The following is a 15,241-nucleotide window of genomic DNA, read 5'->3' as shown; positions in this document are numbered from 1 at the left end:
ATAAAATCAATACATTCATTGCTGTTTAGAATCTAAAATATATTTATTACTATGAATAATAAATGATAACATATAACCTGTGTATTAATAATTATATGTATAATATATAATATATATTATATGTATACAATATGAGTTAGGGCTCGGAAGTTGATGACCTTAAAAACAATAAAAAATGCCCTAAAAAAATGCAAATATAACATAAAAATGGCGAAAAATGTCCTAAAAAATTACAAATATTAGTTTTATATTAATAAAAATACATTTTTTAAAAATATTTTACTCTATTTTACTATAAAATTCAAAATATGACATAAAAATGTCCTTAAAAATATTTAATATATTAATAAAAAAAAAATATTTGTTTTATAATTTTATCAAAGCATACATATTATTTAAAAATTAAAATCATTGCATTGTACAATTAGAGCATATTTTATGTTATCGAAAGTAAATGAACGACGATTATTTGTTAATAAATATTTATAATTGGAAAAACTTCTCTCTATGTCTACTGAAGTGATTGGGGCAAATCTGAAATGTACCAAATAATCAGCACTGAAATCATCCGGAAAACACTCACTTGAAGCTTCTTCACCATTTAAAATTTTTGAAATTGTTAACAACGACAAATGTAATCGTCGAGATGAAATTGGATAAGTACTAATCTTAGCCTGTGGTAATATCCAAGTTTTAAGTTATCGGCGTAATAATCGTCGACAAGAAACTATTATAAGAAATGAACTAGTGTGAAATCAGTAAAAATGACTAAAAATGTGGGAAAATGACCTAAAAATGTCAAAAAATTACTTAAAAAGTAATAAACACCAAAAAATGCAAAATAAAAATTAGTTATTCAGATTCACATGCTTATGAAACACATTTGTAGCCAGTAAGAGTATCGTCTAAAAAGTTCCAAAAAAAAATGCAAAATGCATCAACTTCCGAGCCCTAAAATATTATTATATGACCAATAATGTGTAAACATTAATTTAATACTTTAATTTTAATTGATATATATTAAATTATTTTTCCCGTGGCTCTATTTTCTGTGGATTATTTTTCCCTGGAATTTTTTTCCTACATTCGAGCCCAATAATTAGATTATTATCAAATTATTACCCGTATTTTATTGCAATCAATTATCTCAGGACCCAATTTGAGTTTGCCCCGTTTTAATTTAGAGCGCAAGCGAATAGCTAAGAGAAAAAAATCGTAAGTACAATTAAACATTAAATAATTATCGATTTCAGAAATTTAATCAGCACATTCAACTAACACATTCATTATTATTTATTAACAATATAAGGTTGTTGAACAATGGGCGAGTTAGTGAAAATAATTGACTGCAGTAAAAAATTAAGTTAAATCAGTAAATTACCTCCTGTTAAAAGTTAACAGAGAAAAAATTTAATTCGATAATTTTAAAGTTAAATAGGAAAATACAATTATTTTCAAGCTACGATATTTTTAGGCAATACCTAATGAATAAAGTGCTCTAGTATTTTGATTTACACAAACATTTATCATCAAGACGTTTAATACTACAAATATCAGGTGTAATAATATATAATTAGAAAACATATTAACAAGATGATACGAATAAAAAATTAACTTAACTACACGATAATGATGAACTTTTTAACAAGTTAATGACTACCTACCTTTGATTATTAAGTGATTTAGTGATAATCAGTATATACGTATATAGTACAGTATATGTATAATATTGTGTATACCGTACGGTTATAAAAATATGTTATCCAATGTTTAGCCATTAAATTTATGTAATATTAACTTTTATAAGTACACATACATAGTGCAATTAACTTAAACATTTCTTACCTATTCGTTTTTTTTTTGTCTGACCCTATACCTATAATTCGGTATTTTATTGAAAATGAGTAGGTAAATAGATATTTGACTATATCTAAAATTTTAAGCAATACCTACATTCATTTGGTGATTAGTTAATATTGATTACAATAAAAACAAACTAATTCTTGCAGTCAGATTTCTATATTACATTATTTTAATTGCATTATAATGTGAGATCAAAGTATCAAACATCAAAACCAATGAGCTTGACTTGATAGTAAAGACAGTAATGTCACGGTCTTATATAGTGGATCGACGAATTTCTTGGTCTTGAATGTCTTGATAGTTATGCTGCATAACTTATGCATAGTAATTTATCAAACATTATGTTAAGCTAATATATAAATATATGCACTATATAGATATATTACATATTTAAATAATAAAACATTAGGTATAATTTATATTGAATATTTCGAGGAATAATCGAGTGTCTTTATAATCTGTTAGCGTATACTGTATAGTAATGCACAAATATTAGGTATGATAAATGATTGTAATAATTTGTTGTTTAAAGTTATTTTCGTCTTTTAATCTTGACGGATTTTCATAAAACCATTATCTTTAAGATTAAGACGAGTTAAAATACAATTTTAATTAGGTACATTAATTAATGGAAATAAATCCACAATTCACTATCTAAGTACAAGGTAATATTTTTCTTGATTAATTTATAGATTTCATATTACTATATACTACTCAAAAAAATACTTACACGTTATAAGCTGATAGCGAACATATTAATATTATTACTAACAAATCTAATATAAGTAGGAAGCTAGTTCTTAATGTTCTTATATAAAATGCAAATGGATTAATAAACGTGGGAGTATCCTTCTGATGGTCGATGGTCCAAACGGAACGAGTGAACTTAGAATGGATTTTAAAAAACCGTCCAGGGTGATATAGTAACTAAATGGCAGAAGCAGTGGCGCACCAAAGGGGGAGGGGAGGCTTTGGGACTTAAGCCTCCCCCTAAATATTTTTTTCATTAAATTATACATTATTATAGCAAAATATAATATAATAGTATAACAATAATGATAAATGATAATGTTATATTTTCAAATTTTATTATGTTAGATACACACATAATATATAATAATAGTTCAATATTACGCGATAAGGTTAGTGGGAATCGCCGATTTCTTATTTAATACACAGAATATTTATTAATAATATTAATCGTTGAAAGTTAATTTTAGATTTATAGATATTAGAGTGTAGTGACTAGTGATTATGTATAAGATCGACTTTCGTTAGTAACTACGATAACAATGATAGTTATGAGTGTTATGACTTTCGCCTATCTGTCGTGGCATGAAAAACTCGTTTAGAATGTTTAAAGTTTAGATAATTCAGTCAGTTCGATTTTTTCTTTGTGATAGCTGTATTGAATGTGTTTATGTGTAAAAAAAAGCTCAAAAACGAAAGAAACCTGAAGTTGGTACTAGTAGTACTCTTCTTAATGATATTAGTGTTAAACCAAAAATTTCAACAATCAATTAACCGCCCAGTCCTCAAAAACTTTTTGCTTCACCGTCATAATATAATATATAACATTGTATGGTGATATAATAAATAAAAATGATTATTTAAAAATTAGTTTTAATTGTTTACTTGTGTGTAATTATTGAGCCTCCCAAACAAAAATTCTGGGTGCGCGCATGGGCAGAATACTACAAATATTTAACTAAATTAGTTCTTATACGTATTTAGGTATTATACAGGGTGTCTCAAAGAGATCTGACATTCTGAAAAATGAAATAACTTTTGTTCTAATTTCTAATCAATATTTTTTTTAAATTTCTTTTAAATATAATCCATAGTCACTTGCGCTACATTTTTAGAATACATTTTTTATTTTTTAATACTGAAAATAAAAAACTTAAAAATTGATAAATTTTTTAAGAATAATTGTTGGATCACAAAAAATTTATTTGAAAATTAAAAAATTAATATTATTTTTGGCAGTCCAAAAAATATATATCAAAAAATAAGAAGGTAGTTAATAGTTATGAAGCACATCCTACGGCCGTATTGTCTTCCGGTTTTCTGAATAACTTTATAATTGTTGACATTTTTATCTGTTACTTCTTTCTCCTCTTGGAAATGTGAAACCATGTAATACCTACATCATTCGGAACTTTATTAACCTATAATATTAAATATTAATTACAATATACAACGAAATACTAATTTTTTGTATATTGGTGTATATGGTTTTTCCATCACAGTACCAAATGTATTATTAGTTATTAGTTTATTACATAATGACGACCCACTTACGAATAATACCGTTTTTTGGCTTTTAGTGGTATATTTTATCTGGTACCGCGAAAAAATAACGCCGGAAATTTAGACCCCGAAAAAATAACCCCATAATAAGAGTTTTTGCAAATTAATCTCAAATCAATACAAAATGTATAAAATACCTATTGTCCTCTTATCTAAAATTGTTATGCTCCCACAAATAATATTAATTTTTAATTCAATGATAAATTATTGTATACCTACCATAAAAACAATTAAGAGCACGGTCTGTCTGTCATATCGATCAGATATACCATATTATACAATAACCATTTAATCTATTCTGTGCAATAACTAGGTACAGTGACGTATTATAACGGATAAAAAAGGTACTAAATACTGGTATTAATAATCAATGGTACTACTAACAGTACTGCGGTAATTTATGAAGTTCGTCAATTTTTTGTGTGTTCATTTCTCTATAATATTCGGTACCACAGTGTTCTTTTGTATATTATATAATTCGCTAAGCATTTGGTTTAACTTCTTTTTGAATAGTTATGGATAGTCTAGATATTTCGAGAGCCAGAAGGGCAATTTAAATTAATAAAAACCCGTGTAATTATATTTACACGTGATCCATATTATAAGAGTATAAGTGAATATGTAAGAAATATACGATTTTAAATACACGTGTCCTTTTAATACCAGTAGGAAATCGTAAGCCCTATTATTATATAATAAAATATAATATATATTGTAAAGGTACGGTTTGGCTAGAGCGACAGCGACCGCGACCGTACTACGACCGCGACCGCGATTTTACTGCATTAATGAAATTAAATGTACCCGGTTTACCTACGGCGACCGCGACCGGCGATTTTGGATCGGTCGCGGCGATTATAACTTCGGTCGCTACAAGAGCGGTCAAATCGCGGTCGCTCCACATATATTCGGATTGAAAACAGTACGGCGGCAAGGTGGGCCTAATAACCCCCACAGAAAAATTTCAGAAATTTTAGAATATAAGAACTTGTATACTTTATATAATATAATAATAGCTATATATAGCTATAATAGTTATATGATACGAAAATTATGAAAATATTTAAATTTTATTTAATTTTATAACCCTTAGTATTTGTTGAAAAAACTTTAGCACATGAAAAAAAATATTTACCTGCTGCCCCCCTCATTAAAAAAGACAAGCAAACGTACAATAGCTTAGCTCATTCATTGAAAAAAATACTTGCTAAACTTAAGACAAATGTTTAGAAAAATCACCTAAAACGAATCTCACTCACAAATATGGTAGTATCTGGAGAAAAAAAAATAATTCGCTTTAAATGACCAAATCTTCCTATTAAAAATCTGTTAGGTTTTCTTAGTATTATTTTATACTTCGATACAAAACTTAAATAGTCGAATTTATTAAGTCAAACATAAATTCTCATATAAGTATTCGGCTATGATTATTGATTAAATTATTTCTGTTATCAATTATCATCCCCTCTATGACAGAATTTTTCATTTAGAAGCGGTCGCTATCGCTGTAAATAAACCATGTTGGCGATTTGCGACCGCGACCGCGATCGCGATTATTATTCAGTCGCAGTCGCTGTCGCTCTAGCCAAACCGTACCTTAACGTAGGTGAAAGGTGTTTTGAAAATGAAAAATGTTAACTATTTGACACTGAACTGTATACTAGTATACAGTTCAGTGCTATTTGATAACCACAGTGAAAATAATGAGAGGGTAATAATTTTTAGTACGTTAAACAACTTGAAGTTATTAACATAATATGCAAATACCTGGTATGCAGATGGAAATTTTGGTTTAGCCCCGAAACATTTCTCGCAACTCTACATCATACGAATTGAAAAATATAGTAAATTTTTTACTGTTCTTTACTGTTTACTTGAAAAAAAAATCAATCTACTAACGAAATAATGTTCAAAGCTATTTTATCAGTCTGAGAAAAGAACTATCTTTTTCTCGATCTTTTTTCAGATCCGCAAAATATAAAAATAGACTTCGAAAGGCAGTAATAAATAAATTATGTGGTATGTTAGATGACTTGGTTTTTTTGCCAATAAATAGGTTATAAGAAGGTGTTGACTATTTAAAATAAATTATTCCTCTTGGTGCCGAGGAGTTGTTTCAATATTTTGACGAAACCTACGTGAGTGGAACAATACGTCGAATAAATAAACAAAACACTCTAAGTTTAAGCGTTCGACGTTTTCCAGCGATGTTCACCCTGGAATGTTCACCGAACCAACAATGTTTGTGAATCTTGGAACAATCGATTTTGCCATTTAGTTGGAGGAAAACACCCATGGGTTTGGACGTTAATAACCAAAATAAAAAATGAATGGTCGGTAGACCGTCCAAAATTTCTGCAAAACATAGGAGAGTCCAAAACAAAATGCTCCAAATCGAAAACCGTCAAAAAACGATTAAAAATCTTATGCGAACAGTTAAATACTAACCAAATTGAAGTGGATACATTAAAAAAAAAAATTTATTTTAATTTAAGTAAACGACTATAAAATTGACATTGTATTACAAATTTATACTTTGTTACTTACAAATCATTTTTATTATAGGGTTATCTTTTCCGTGGTTATTTATTAGGCAAATCATTTTATCTATGGTGGCACGGTGCTACGGTTGCTATTCACGTGATTGAGTGTACCAAGTGGACGGTTGGAGTTTCACAGATTACGTACTACCCGGCAGTTATTTAAATTTCATTTTAATAAATTAATTAGAAATCGTAGAATAACGCTAACGACTTGATACCTCCGCAGTTAGATTAGGCGTTTTGTGAGCGATCAGTCCTGACAATTTTTTATATTTTATATTTGTTAAGTCCGTAGTACAATAGAAGACGGTCGGGGTTTAAGTGTTTAACTAAGTACGAGGAATCACCCGGCATTTATCGAAAATTTTATGCTTAAAAATTGATTTAAAATGTAAAAATTGTGCAATCGTTATGAAACTTGTATCATTAGATTACAAATTTTCTAGGCTACCACCCTTGATATTTTCATGTTTTAGGATAAAAAATCCTGTCATCAAACACAATATGGAAGATTATCCACTCCAATATTCCATAAAGTTAAAACTTTGAACTGAACCTGACAACCTGTAGTGATGATGATATCATACTCTCATAGTTTATTAAAAATAAACGAAAATAAAATCATAACGGTATTCAGTATTGACGAATTTGTCAAAATTCAATAGCTCGATAGATAATAATATGACAAAACATTGCATTATAGCGCATCCTACAGAAAGTAAACAAAACCAAAAAAAAGTCAATGGCATGGGATCTGACCCCCACGTCATCCCTTGTATACGCCACTGGTAAGCGCCGTGCTCGAGTGTATGTCGGCAACGACAAAGACTTTATACTTTATCATTAATGACGACGCGAACAGGGCACAGCGCTTATTATTGTGTGGTGACGCCGTCTACTGAACAATGCATCATTTATATTATGACCACCTCCTTATTATAATATATTGTGTGTACTGCATGCGCGAGCGGTATGAAATCGTATATTTGTAATATTTTAAACACATTACACATTTGAATCAAATTATAAATAAGAGTAATAATTCACCATATTAATATCACCTAATCTTTTTAAAAGCATTAAAAAATATAATTCTTTCTGATTGCGACTGATTTTAATTCCAAGTATTCTTTTAGACCTTCTTCTCCTCTGTAAACAATAAATTAATAACAATTAAGTAAAAGGAATATGTTTAAGTTATGTGCTTAAAAAAAAAAATATATATATTATTATAAAACTAAATAGCCTGTAATCAAAATCTAAAATCTAAAATTCTAAACTATAATATAATATAAATATCTTACAATTCTCTTCCTTGTCCAGACTGCTTAAATCCTCCAAATGGACACTGGGCATTAACAGCATCATAACAATTAACCCTAATAGAAAATAATAAACAATAATTATAAGTTAGGTTATTTAATGAAAAATATCTATGCTGTAAATTTATATTTTGGAATTTGGAATTATATCTGGTACCAGTGGCGCACAGAGGTACCTATTTTAAGAGCACATGCAGCTAAACAAAGTTAGCCACCCACCCACCCAATTTTTTATTTATAACAAATATTTTCACTTATTTTTCATTGTAATTCAAAGAAATCAATTAATATAGACTATAGTTTATGTTATAAATTTTTTAATTTCCCTGTGAAATCTTCAGTAGTACACACCCACCCCCCTCGAGAACACATGCACTTGCATTCCTTGCTAACCTGTCTGGGCGCCACTGTCTGGTACCACTACCAGACATCTAAAGATCTTCATTATTTATTTTATGTTGATACATTTGAAAATTTAAAAATATGAAAGTAGAATTAAAAACTTAATTCATTTACCAAACTGAACCAGCATTAACATTTTCCATGTACTCCATAGCAGTATCCAAATTGTTAGTTAATACTCCAGCAGCTAGTCCATATTTAGTGTCATTTGCACGTTTTATCACTTCATCCAAAGTTTTAAATTTAATTATCTGCTGAACTGGCCCAAAAATCTAAAAAAAAATTAATGCAACATATATCAAAAATTATATTTTTTCATAATATATAATGTATGTAAACATAATATATACAAGTTAACAAGTTAATAGTACATACTAGATAATAGAATTTAATTTTTGCCACAGTATTGAGTAATAACTAAATATAACTAAATTTAAATCTTCCATTATGAAAATTAGTACATATAATTGTATATTTACTTCTTCTCTAGCAATTTTCATGTTATCAGTCACATTTGAGAATACAGTGGGATACACAAAATATCCTGTATCACCTACTTTACACCCACCGGCCTCTACTTTGGCTCCTTCTAATTTGCCAGATTCAATCATATTTAAGACTTTATTGTATTGCTCTTCGCTTACCTAAAAACATAATTTATAATTATATTATAATAATATTATAACATATTATATATTATATCATATAATGATAATTTGTGTCATAATATTAGTGCCAGAATTTTTATAAAAATTATTAGTTTATGTGTTAGGTTTTTAAAAATGTACTAATTATAATTTATTTTTAAGTATATTTATTGATTAGTTATGAAATAATCAAAATGACAAATAATAAATATAGTATTATATGAAATATTCAGAAAACAATAAAATTATTTGGTAGATTGTGTGATGATTCAATGTTCGAATATCATTAAGAAAAAGCTACACTATTTATTATGTTGTCTACGTCTCACAAGTGTATATCATACTAAATTTATGCTCAGCAGATCACAGTTAGCTCCATTAGTTTAAAAATTAGAGTAAATCAACCTATTTTGAAACTTCAATGTTAAGAGCATTATCTGTGTTTGTATGTAAGTTTTTTTTTCAATTTTGTAGCAAGTTATGCATATATAAAAATACTTATAACCCACTTAAAACTATTTATTGTAAGAAACCCACATACAAACATAAATATTGTTCTTACCATCAAGTTTCATAAGAGGTCAATTTACTCTAATTTTTAAACTAACGGAGTTAAACGTGACCTAAATTTAAATTGCTACACGTAAATTTGCTATGTTACGCACTTTGAAGATAGAGACATAAAACATGTAGCGTTCTCTTAAGCCTTTACAATCAAAAAAATTGATCACATTATGAGAAAAAAGTTAATTATATTATTTAATATTTATGAAATATGCAACTTTTATGGAACTATTTTAAAATACATAATTTATTTTAATTTTTACTCAAATTTTAAAATATGTACAAATATTAGCGATATAATTCATGCTCTAAGAAACATCAATATATTTAATATTCATATTTATGTAGTATTAAGTATTAAAGAATATTTTAATATGCCTTTACTAAGTCATAATATGAAATTCAGAGTTCATATCAAACATAAATGAAATATGCTGTGCAATAAAAGTACACATTAAAATCTTACCAGAGGCCCTAGTTGCGTATCAGCATCAAATTGATCTCCAACTTTCTTTTGTGATGCCAAACTGGCGGCTTTTTCAACAAATTTTTCATAAATACCTTCTTGAACAAATGTTCTAGAACCAGCACAGCAATTCTGACCCATGTTGGCAAACACAGCATCATGAGCAATCTTAGCAGCTTCGTCAACTGTGTTTAAATAAAAGACAAATACAATATTAAAATAGTTACAGTCAACATTTTCAGAAGAAAAAAATTACCATCAAAATCATTGAATATTACAAGAGGACTCTTGCCACCTAACTCTAATGATACACGTTTTAAATTAGATTTGGCTGCTTCTTCCATGATTAATTTTCCAACCTTATTTTTGACATACATTAACAAATTTTGTTAAATTGACATCATATAAAAAAATAATCATGTTAATTTGTTTAGTATTTAGTATTTACTTCTGTTGATCCAGTAAATGCCACTTTATTTATTTCCTGATGGCTAGCTATAGCTTGACCTGCAGTTGGACCATAACCAGGTACAACATTAATGACTCCATCAGGAAATCCTGCCTATAGAAAAAATATAAGTATATTATTTTACATAAATACATAAATATATAATGTACTGTAATGCTTTTTTTTTTAAATTTTATTTTACTTCTTTTGATAGCGCAGCTACATGCAAGGCAGTGAGAGGGGTTTGTTCAGCTGGTTTAAATACAATTGTACATCCAGTAGCAAGAGCCGGTCCCCATTTCCATGCCAACATTAAAATTGGATAGTTCCAAGGTATAATTTGTCCAACTACTCCAACAGGTTGATGTTTAGTGAATGCAAAATATGGTCCATCTATAAAGATATGTGTTAAAATAAGTTAATAAATAATAACTATTAAAATCAATGGCACCGAATGTAGTTCAATTGATCAGCCTTCAAAAGCAGCTATTTAAAAGAAGCATTATTTTCTCAATATCAAAAAAAAAGCTACAGAAAATAAATACAAATGACTTCCACTCATTGCTCACTTAATTATAATGAAAATAAAATGTTTGAGGATTTAAAATAAGATTAAAGATCAACTCAGGTATAACCAGTATAGCTTTTAAAGGATTTGGGAAACGAGGAAAGCAATTCTACTTCTGAGAATACTAATAGGCTCGGGCCACACATAGCGGTCGAGCCGCAGCGGTTCAACTGCCAGATTATCGTTCACATATGCGCGGTCAAACCGCGTGCGGTTATACCAAAGTATTGGGTGATTGAAAAATTATTATATTTTAAAGCTTAGTAATTAATAGTACCATATACTACAGTTGACATGCTCATAATGAAAAATTAGTTATATCTAAGTAGTAAGTATATTATCTTTATTATGTGAGGCATTTTAAAATGTTATTATATTATTACATACTTACTTTATATACCAACATATTTCTATACGCTGTTCCAAAAGAAAATACACCAGATATTCATGTATATAGATTTGATAAAAAAAAATAAAATTATATTTTAAAACATCAGTTTTTTACAAATAAAAAAACAGTGTAATTTTAGGTTATGAAAGTTACTAGAAACCTTAGGCCCCACTATTGGAATTCTTTTTTTAATGCAAATGATCTTTGAAAAAATGAACCGCGACTATGTGTGAACGGACTAATTCAAAACAATGTGTTTTGATCATTTGGGCGGTCAAACCGCACGTGGGTCAACCGCGACATGTTGCGGTCGATTTTTCGACCACAGCAATTTCCGCGGCTGAACCGCGTAAGTGTGATCGCGTATCGGGTGGTTGCATTTAAAATAAAACAATTTAAATTTGGTGAGCGGTTGAACCGCTGCAGCTCGACTGCTATGTGTGGCCCGACCCATAGAATAACAAAGTAGATAAAGATACATTTATAATATTTTTTTAGTTTTTGTTTGGCAGATTTTCAGAAAATATCTAGTAATTGACTTTAGGTATCAGAAGCTGATGCCTACATAATATCTACATGAACCAATCAGCAAAAATAATAATAAAGGACAAATCAGCTACATTAAAGGTCTGGAGAGGCACTATAATCTAATCTTTCAAGGTTGAACAATAAATAAGCAAATATTAAGTATAGTCAAAGTATCAATGTACATGTCAAAGTATTAATATTTAAATACATTATGTCATGTAACTACATGTTGCTAACATATTAGTGATTGGGACTCAATTCAGTTTTATAAAATTTGTTAGTGCTTATTAAATACAAAAATATTTTGAGTACTTTAGGGTGCATAACCTTTGTAGCTTGTAAGTGTATAAAGCATTAAGCCATTAAAGTTATTATAATTTAATCATACTTAAAATTTAAATTTAAAAAAAAATGCTATTCTAATACATTTGTTTAAATGCTAATTTAGCTTTATATACTTAAAAGTTAAAAATCAAATATAAGATAGGTACAGTCATATTGATTCCAAAAATTTGTAAATAGAATTTTCACAAAATACTTAGTAATTTATTTACTATAATAATAAATACCTGCTGGAATAGTTGTTCCATGAATTTTGTCAGCAAATCCAGCATAATATTGAAGAGTAGAAATAGCCATATCTATGTCCAATAATGAATCACTATAAGGTTTACCATTGTCCAAAGACTCTAAATTTGCTAAATGAATTTTGTGTTTATCTATTAACTCAGATAACTTATACATCAATTTGCCTCGAGCAGATGCGTCCATTTTACGCCATTCAGAATCAGGTTTAAATGCCGTTTTTGCAGCATTAACTGCCAAATCAACATCATCCTACAAAAAAATAGTTATTTACATTAATTTTATTTAAAATTAATTAAACACATAAACATTTACAATTAAGATGTTATTTAAATGATATAAAAGGTATCACATATTATTTGTTTGCTGTTCTATATTAACATACTTTTTATTGTTGTTTTATTTTGAAGTGTTATTTTACTATATAACAATAACATTATATTCTTACTTTATCTGCTTCGGCAACATCAATAATTTTTTTTTTATTTGCAGGATTGATAGTTGCAAATGTTTTTCTACTTAATGAGTTTACAAAATTATTGTTTATAAATATCTGAAAAATAAACATTAAAACTCTTATAAATATTATTTGAACATTAGTAGAATGATGGAATCACCATACGATTATACTAGATGTTAAACATTTAGTTATATATATATATGATATGCAGATTATATAAATCTACATTCATACTATAATCAGAGGTTGACTTGGAAATAAAGTAGTAGAGGTACTCTAACTACTTTTAAAATGTAGCATCCCTAGCATTTTAATAAAACTTACATAATCACGGCAGAGGGGGGTTAAAAGTTTACATAACGATCTATCCCATGCGTTCCCCTATAAAAAAGAAGTAGGGGTACGCTAGACTATCCAAAAAATTAGTTGAGGTACTCAGTCCCTCCAAGTCAACCATTGACTATAATTGTAAAAAGTGATCAATAAATGTTACAAAGATGTCTTAGTTACTATACAGGACTGGAAAAATGCAAATAGCTACTTACATAAGTAGTTATATAGATAATGTCAGAAGCGGTTTGAGTATACTGTTTTTGGTGCACTGCACCACCAATGTTGGGGGGGTGGGTGGTCTTGGTTGAGCATGTGCTGACCGAAATGTTTAATTTTAATGTTCAATAAATGAATAAAGTAATAAAGTACCTAATCAATGACATTTGATAAATGATAATCGTGGCTGAAACTGAGAAAGCGTAGAGTTAAGAAATATAAGGGCCTTATAAACTATAAACTTATAAAAAAATATTTATTTGTAATTTCTATGATGAAGGGGGGGGGGGTGTATATGTATTGTCTTGCACCACTAAGTATAATACATTCAAACCGCCTCTGGATAATGTCATACGTACCACTAATAAATTATATTTTTCAAATTGAATTTTAAATTTTTAGTAAACATTCAAATAGGTATATACTATGTAATAACTTGTAAATTTATCAGAATAATTCAAATAACAATTGATAAGTTATTAATATATAGAATAATAAATAAACAGAAACTTTTCAAAATAAAAGTATGTACCTAATGTGCAGTAGATTGTAGATTCTATTACATATTATTGTGAATTTGAACATATTTTTGATTTAACTGATTTGAAAATTTTAATATTATAAAATATAGGTACCTGATTATATAAGACTTCAACACTTGGATTTGCCATTTCTAGATATAGCTGTGTAGGTATGTAAATTATGTATATATAACTATTTAAATAAACTGGAAATTTATAAATAAAATGTTAGGATATATAAATAATATAATATTAGATATTTTTTTTAAATTTAAAAAATTATAAAGTAAATTTTACTGTCGTTGAACAAAACAACACTAAGATAAAGTCATACGTGAAATGACTGGGGCAGCCCTGACGTAGATATCGGCACTTAGCTTCTGAAGCAATTAACATGATTAATTACTTAAACAAAATAACAAATAATTTACATTTAGTTGTATACCCAACATAATATTAACATAGATATAACATATACTAATAAAATAAATCCTTTACGTATATAAAATCAATATACAATATAAATCCCGCAACTCAATAGTCAATCTCAATACTGTAGGTATACAGAGTAATATACAGAATATTGCATTATTACTATAGTTCATACCAAAGTAAAACTTATATGTAATTAGAATTTAAAATAATCAGTTATCAGACATGCGTACAGCACCTTACAGCTTAATAGTAAATGGCTTATTAAAATATTAAACCGGTCGACCGACCTTCAATCCAAGCCGAAAAACATGATGAAGTGTCCTATGTAGTATGTACAATGTACAGTGTACTGTGTACACTACAAATTATTAATTAATATTAAAAATAAATAATAATAATTTAAATAAAAGTTGTTATTATATTATGGCCATTATAGGTTTATGATAACTGATAAGCAAACTGCCATGATACTGTGATACTGATAAGACGCACTCGTAGTACCAACCATGAACATATAATAAGTTGATTAACATTTTCAAGCTAAATGGCGAATACGTATTACTATTTAGGTACTTTAGAAAAATTATAACTACGGACTAAGAATTATTATTTATTAAGATAAATATATCTTGGTCC

At 28.1% G+C, this 15,241-nt stretch overlaps 1 protein-coding gene across 2 annotated transcripts; it reads right to left on the bottom strand.

The window, feature by feature from the left end:
• Window positions 1–7,683: 7,683 nt before the first annotated feature.
• Window positions 7,684–15,034, bottom strand: LOC107163697 (aldehyde dehydrogenase, mitochondrial-like). 2 transcript variants are annotated; one of them, XM_089227547.1, is made up of 12 exons: window positions 14,505–15,034; window positions 14,285–14,376; window positions 13,089–13,193; window positions 12,625–12,892; window positions 10,771–10,961; window positions 10,569–10,682; window positions 10,377–10,479; window positions 10,121–10,305; window positions 8,923–9,087; window positions 8,558–8,715; window positions 8,024–8,098; window positions 7,684–7,868 (listed from the first exon to the last, which is right to left on the bottom strand). In XM_089227547.1, exons 2-12 carry the CDS (start codon window positions 14,318–14,320, stop codon window positions 7,799–7,801), a joined length of 1,470 nt encoding a protein of 489 aa, XP_089083673.1. In that variant the 5' UTR covers window positions 14,321–14,376; window positions 14,505–15,034; the 3' UTR covers window positions 7,684–7,798. The 2 variants fall into 2 exon arrangements, with proteins under 2 accessions (XP_089083673.1, XP_089083672.1); XM_089227546.1 differs by having other exon boundaries at window positions 14,285–15,034.
• Window positions 15,035–15,241: the final 207 nt, after the last annotated feature.

The sequence above is a fragment of the Diuraphis noxia genome, unplaced genomic scaffold (genome assembly GCF_037042655.1).
Source record: "Diuraphis noxia isolate RWA-SAM2 unplaced genomic scaffold, SU_Dnox_SAM2 contig0004, whole genome shotgun sequence".
Lineage (NCBI taxonomy): Eukaryota > Metazoa > Arthropoda > Insecta > Hemiptera > Aphididae > Diuraphis > Diuraphis noxia.
Note: the sequence above shows the minus strand (reverse complement) of the source record. Positions and strands in the feature narration are given on the sequence as shown.

Coding starts and splice junctions, on each gene's coding strand:
- LOC107163697 (XM_089227546.1), bottom strand. CDS start 14,320: ATGGCAAATCCAAGTGTTGAAGTCTTATATAATCAG. Junction 8,716..8,922: donor TGAAAATTGCTAGAGAAGAA/GTAAATATACAA, acceptor ATTTTTTTTTAG/ATTTTTGGGCCAGTTCAGCA. Junction 8,099..8,557: donor GTTAATGCTGGTTCAGTTTG/GTAAATGAATTA, acceptor ATTTTCTATTAG/GGTTAATTGTTATGATGCTG.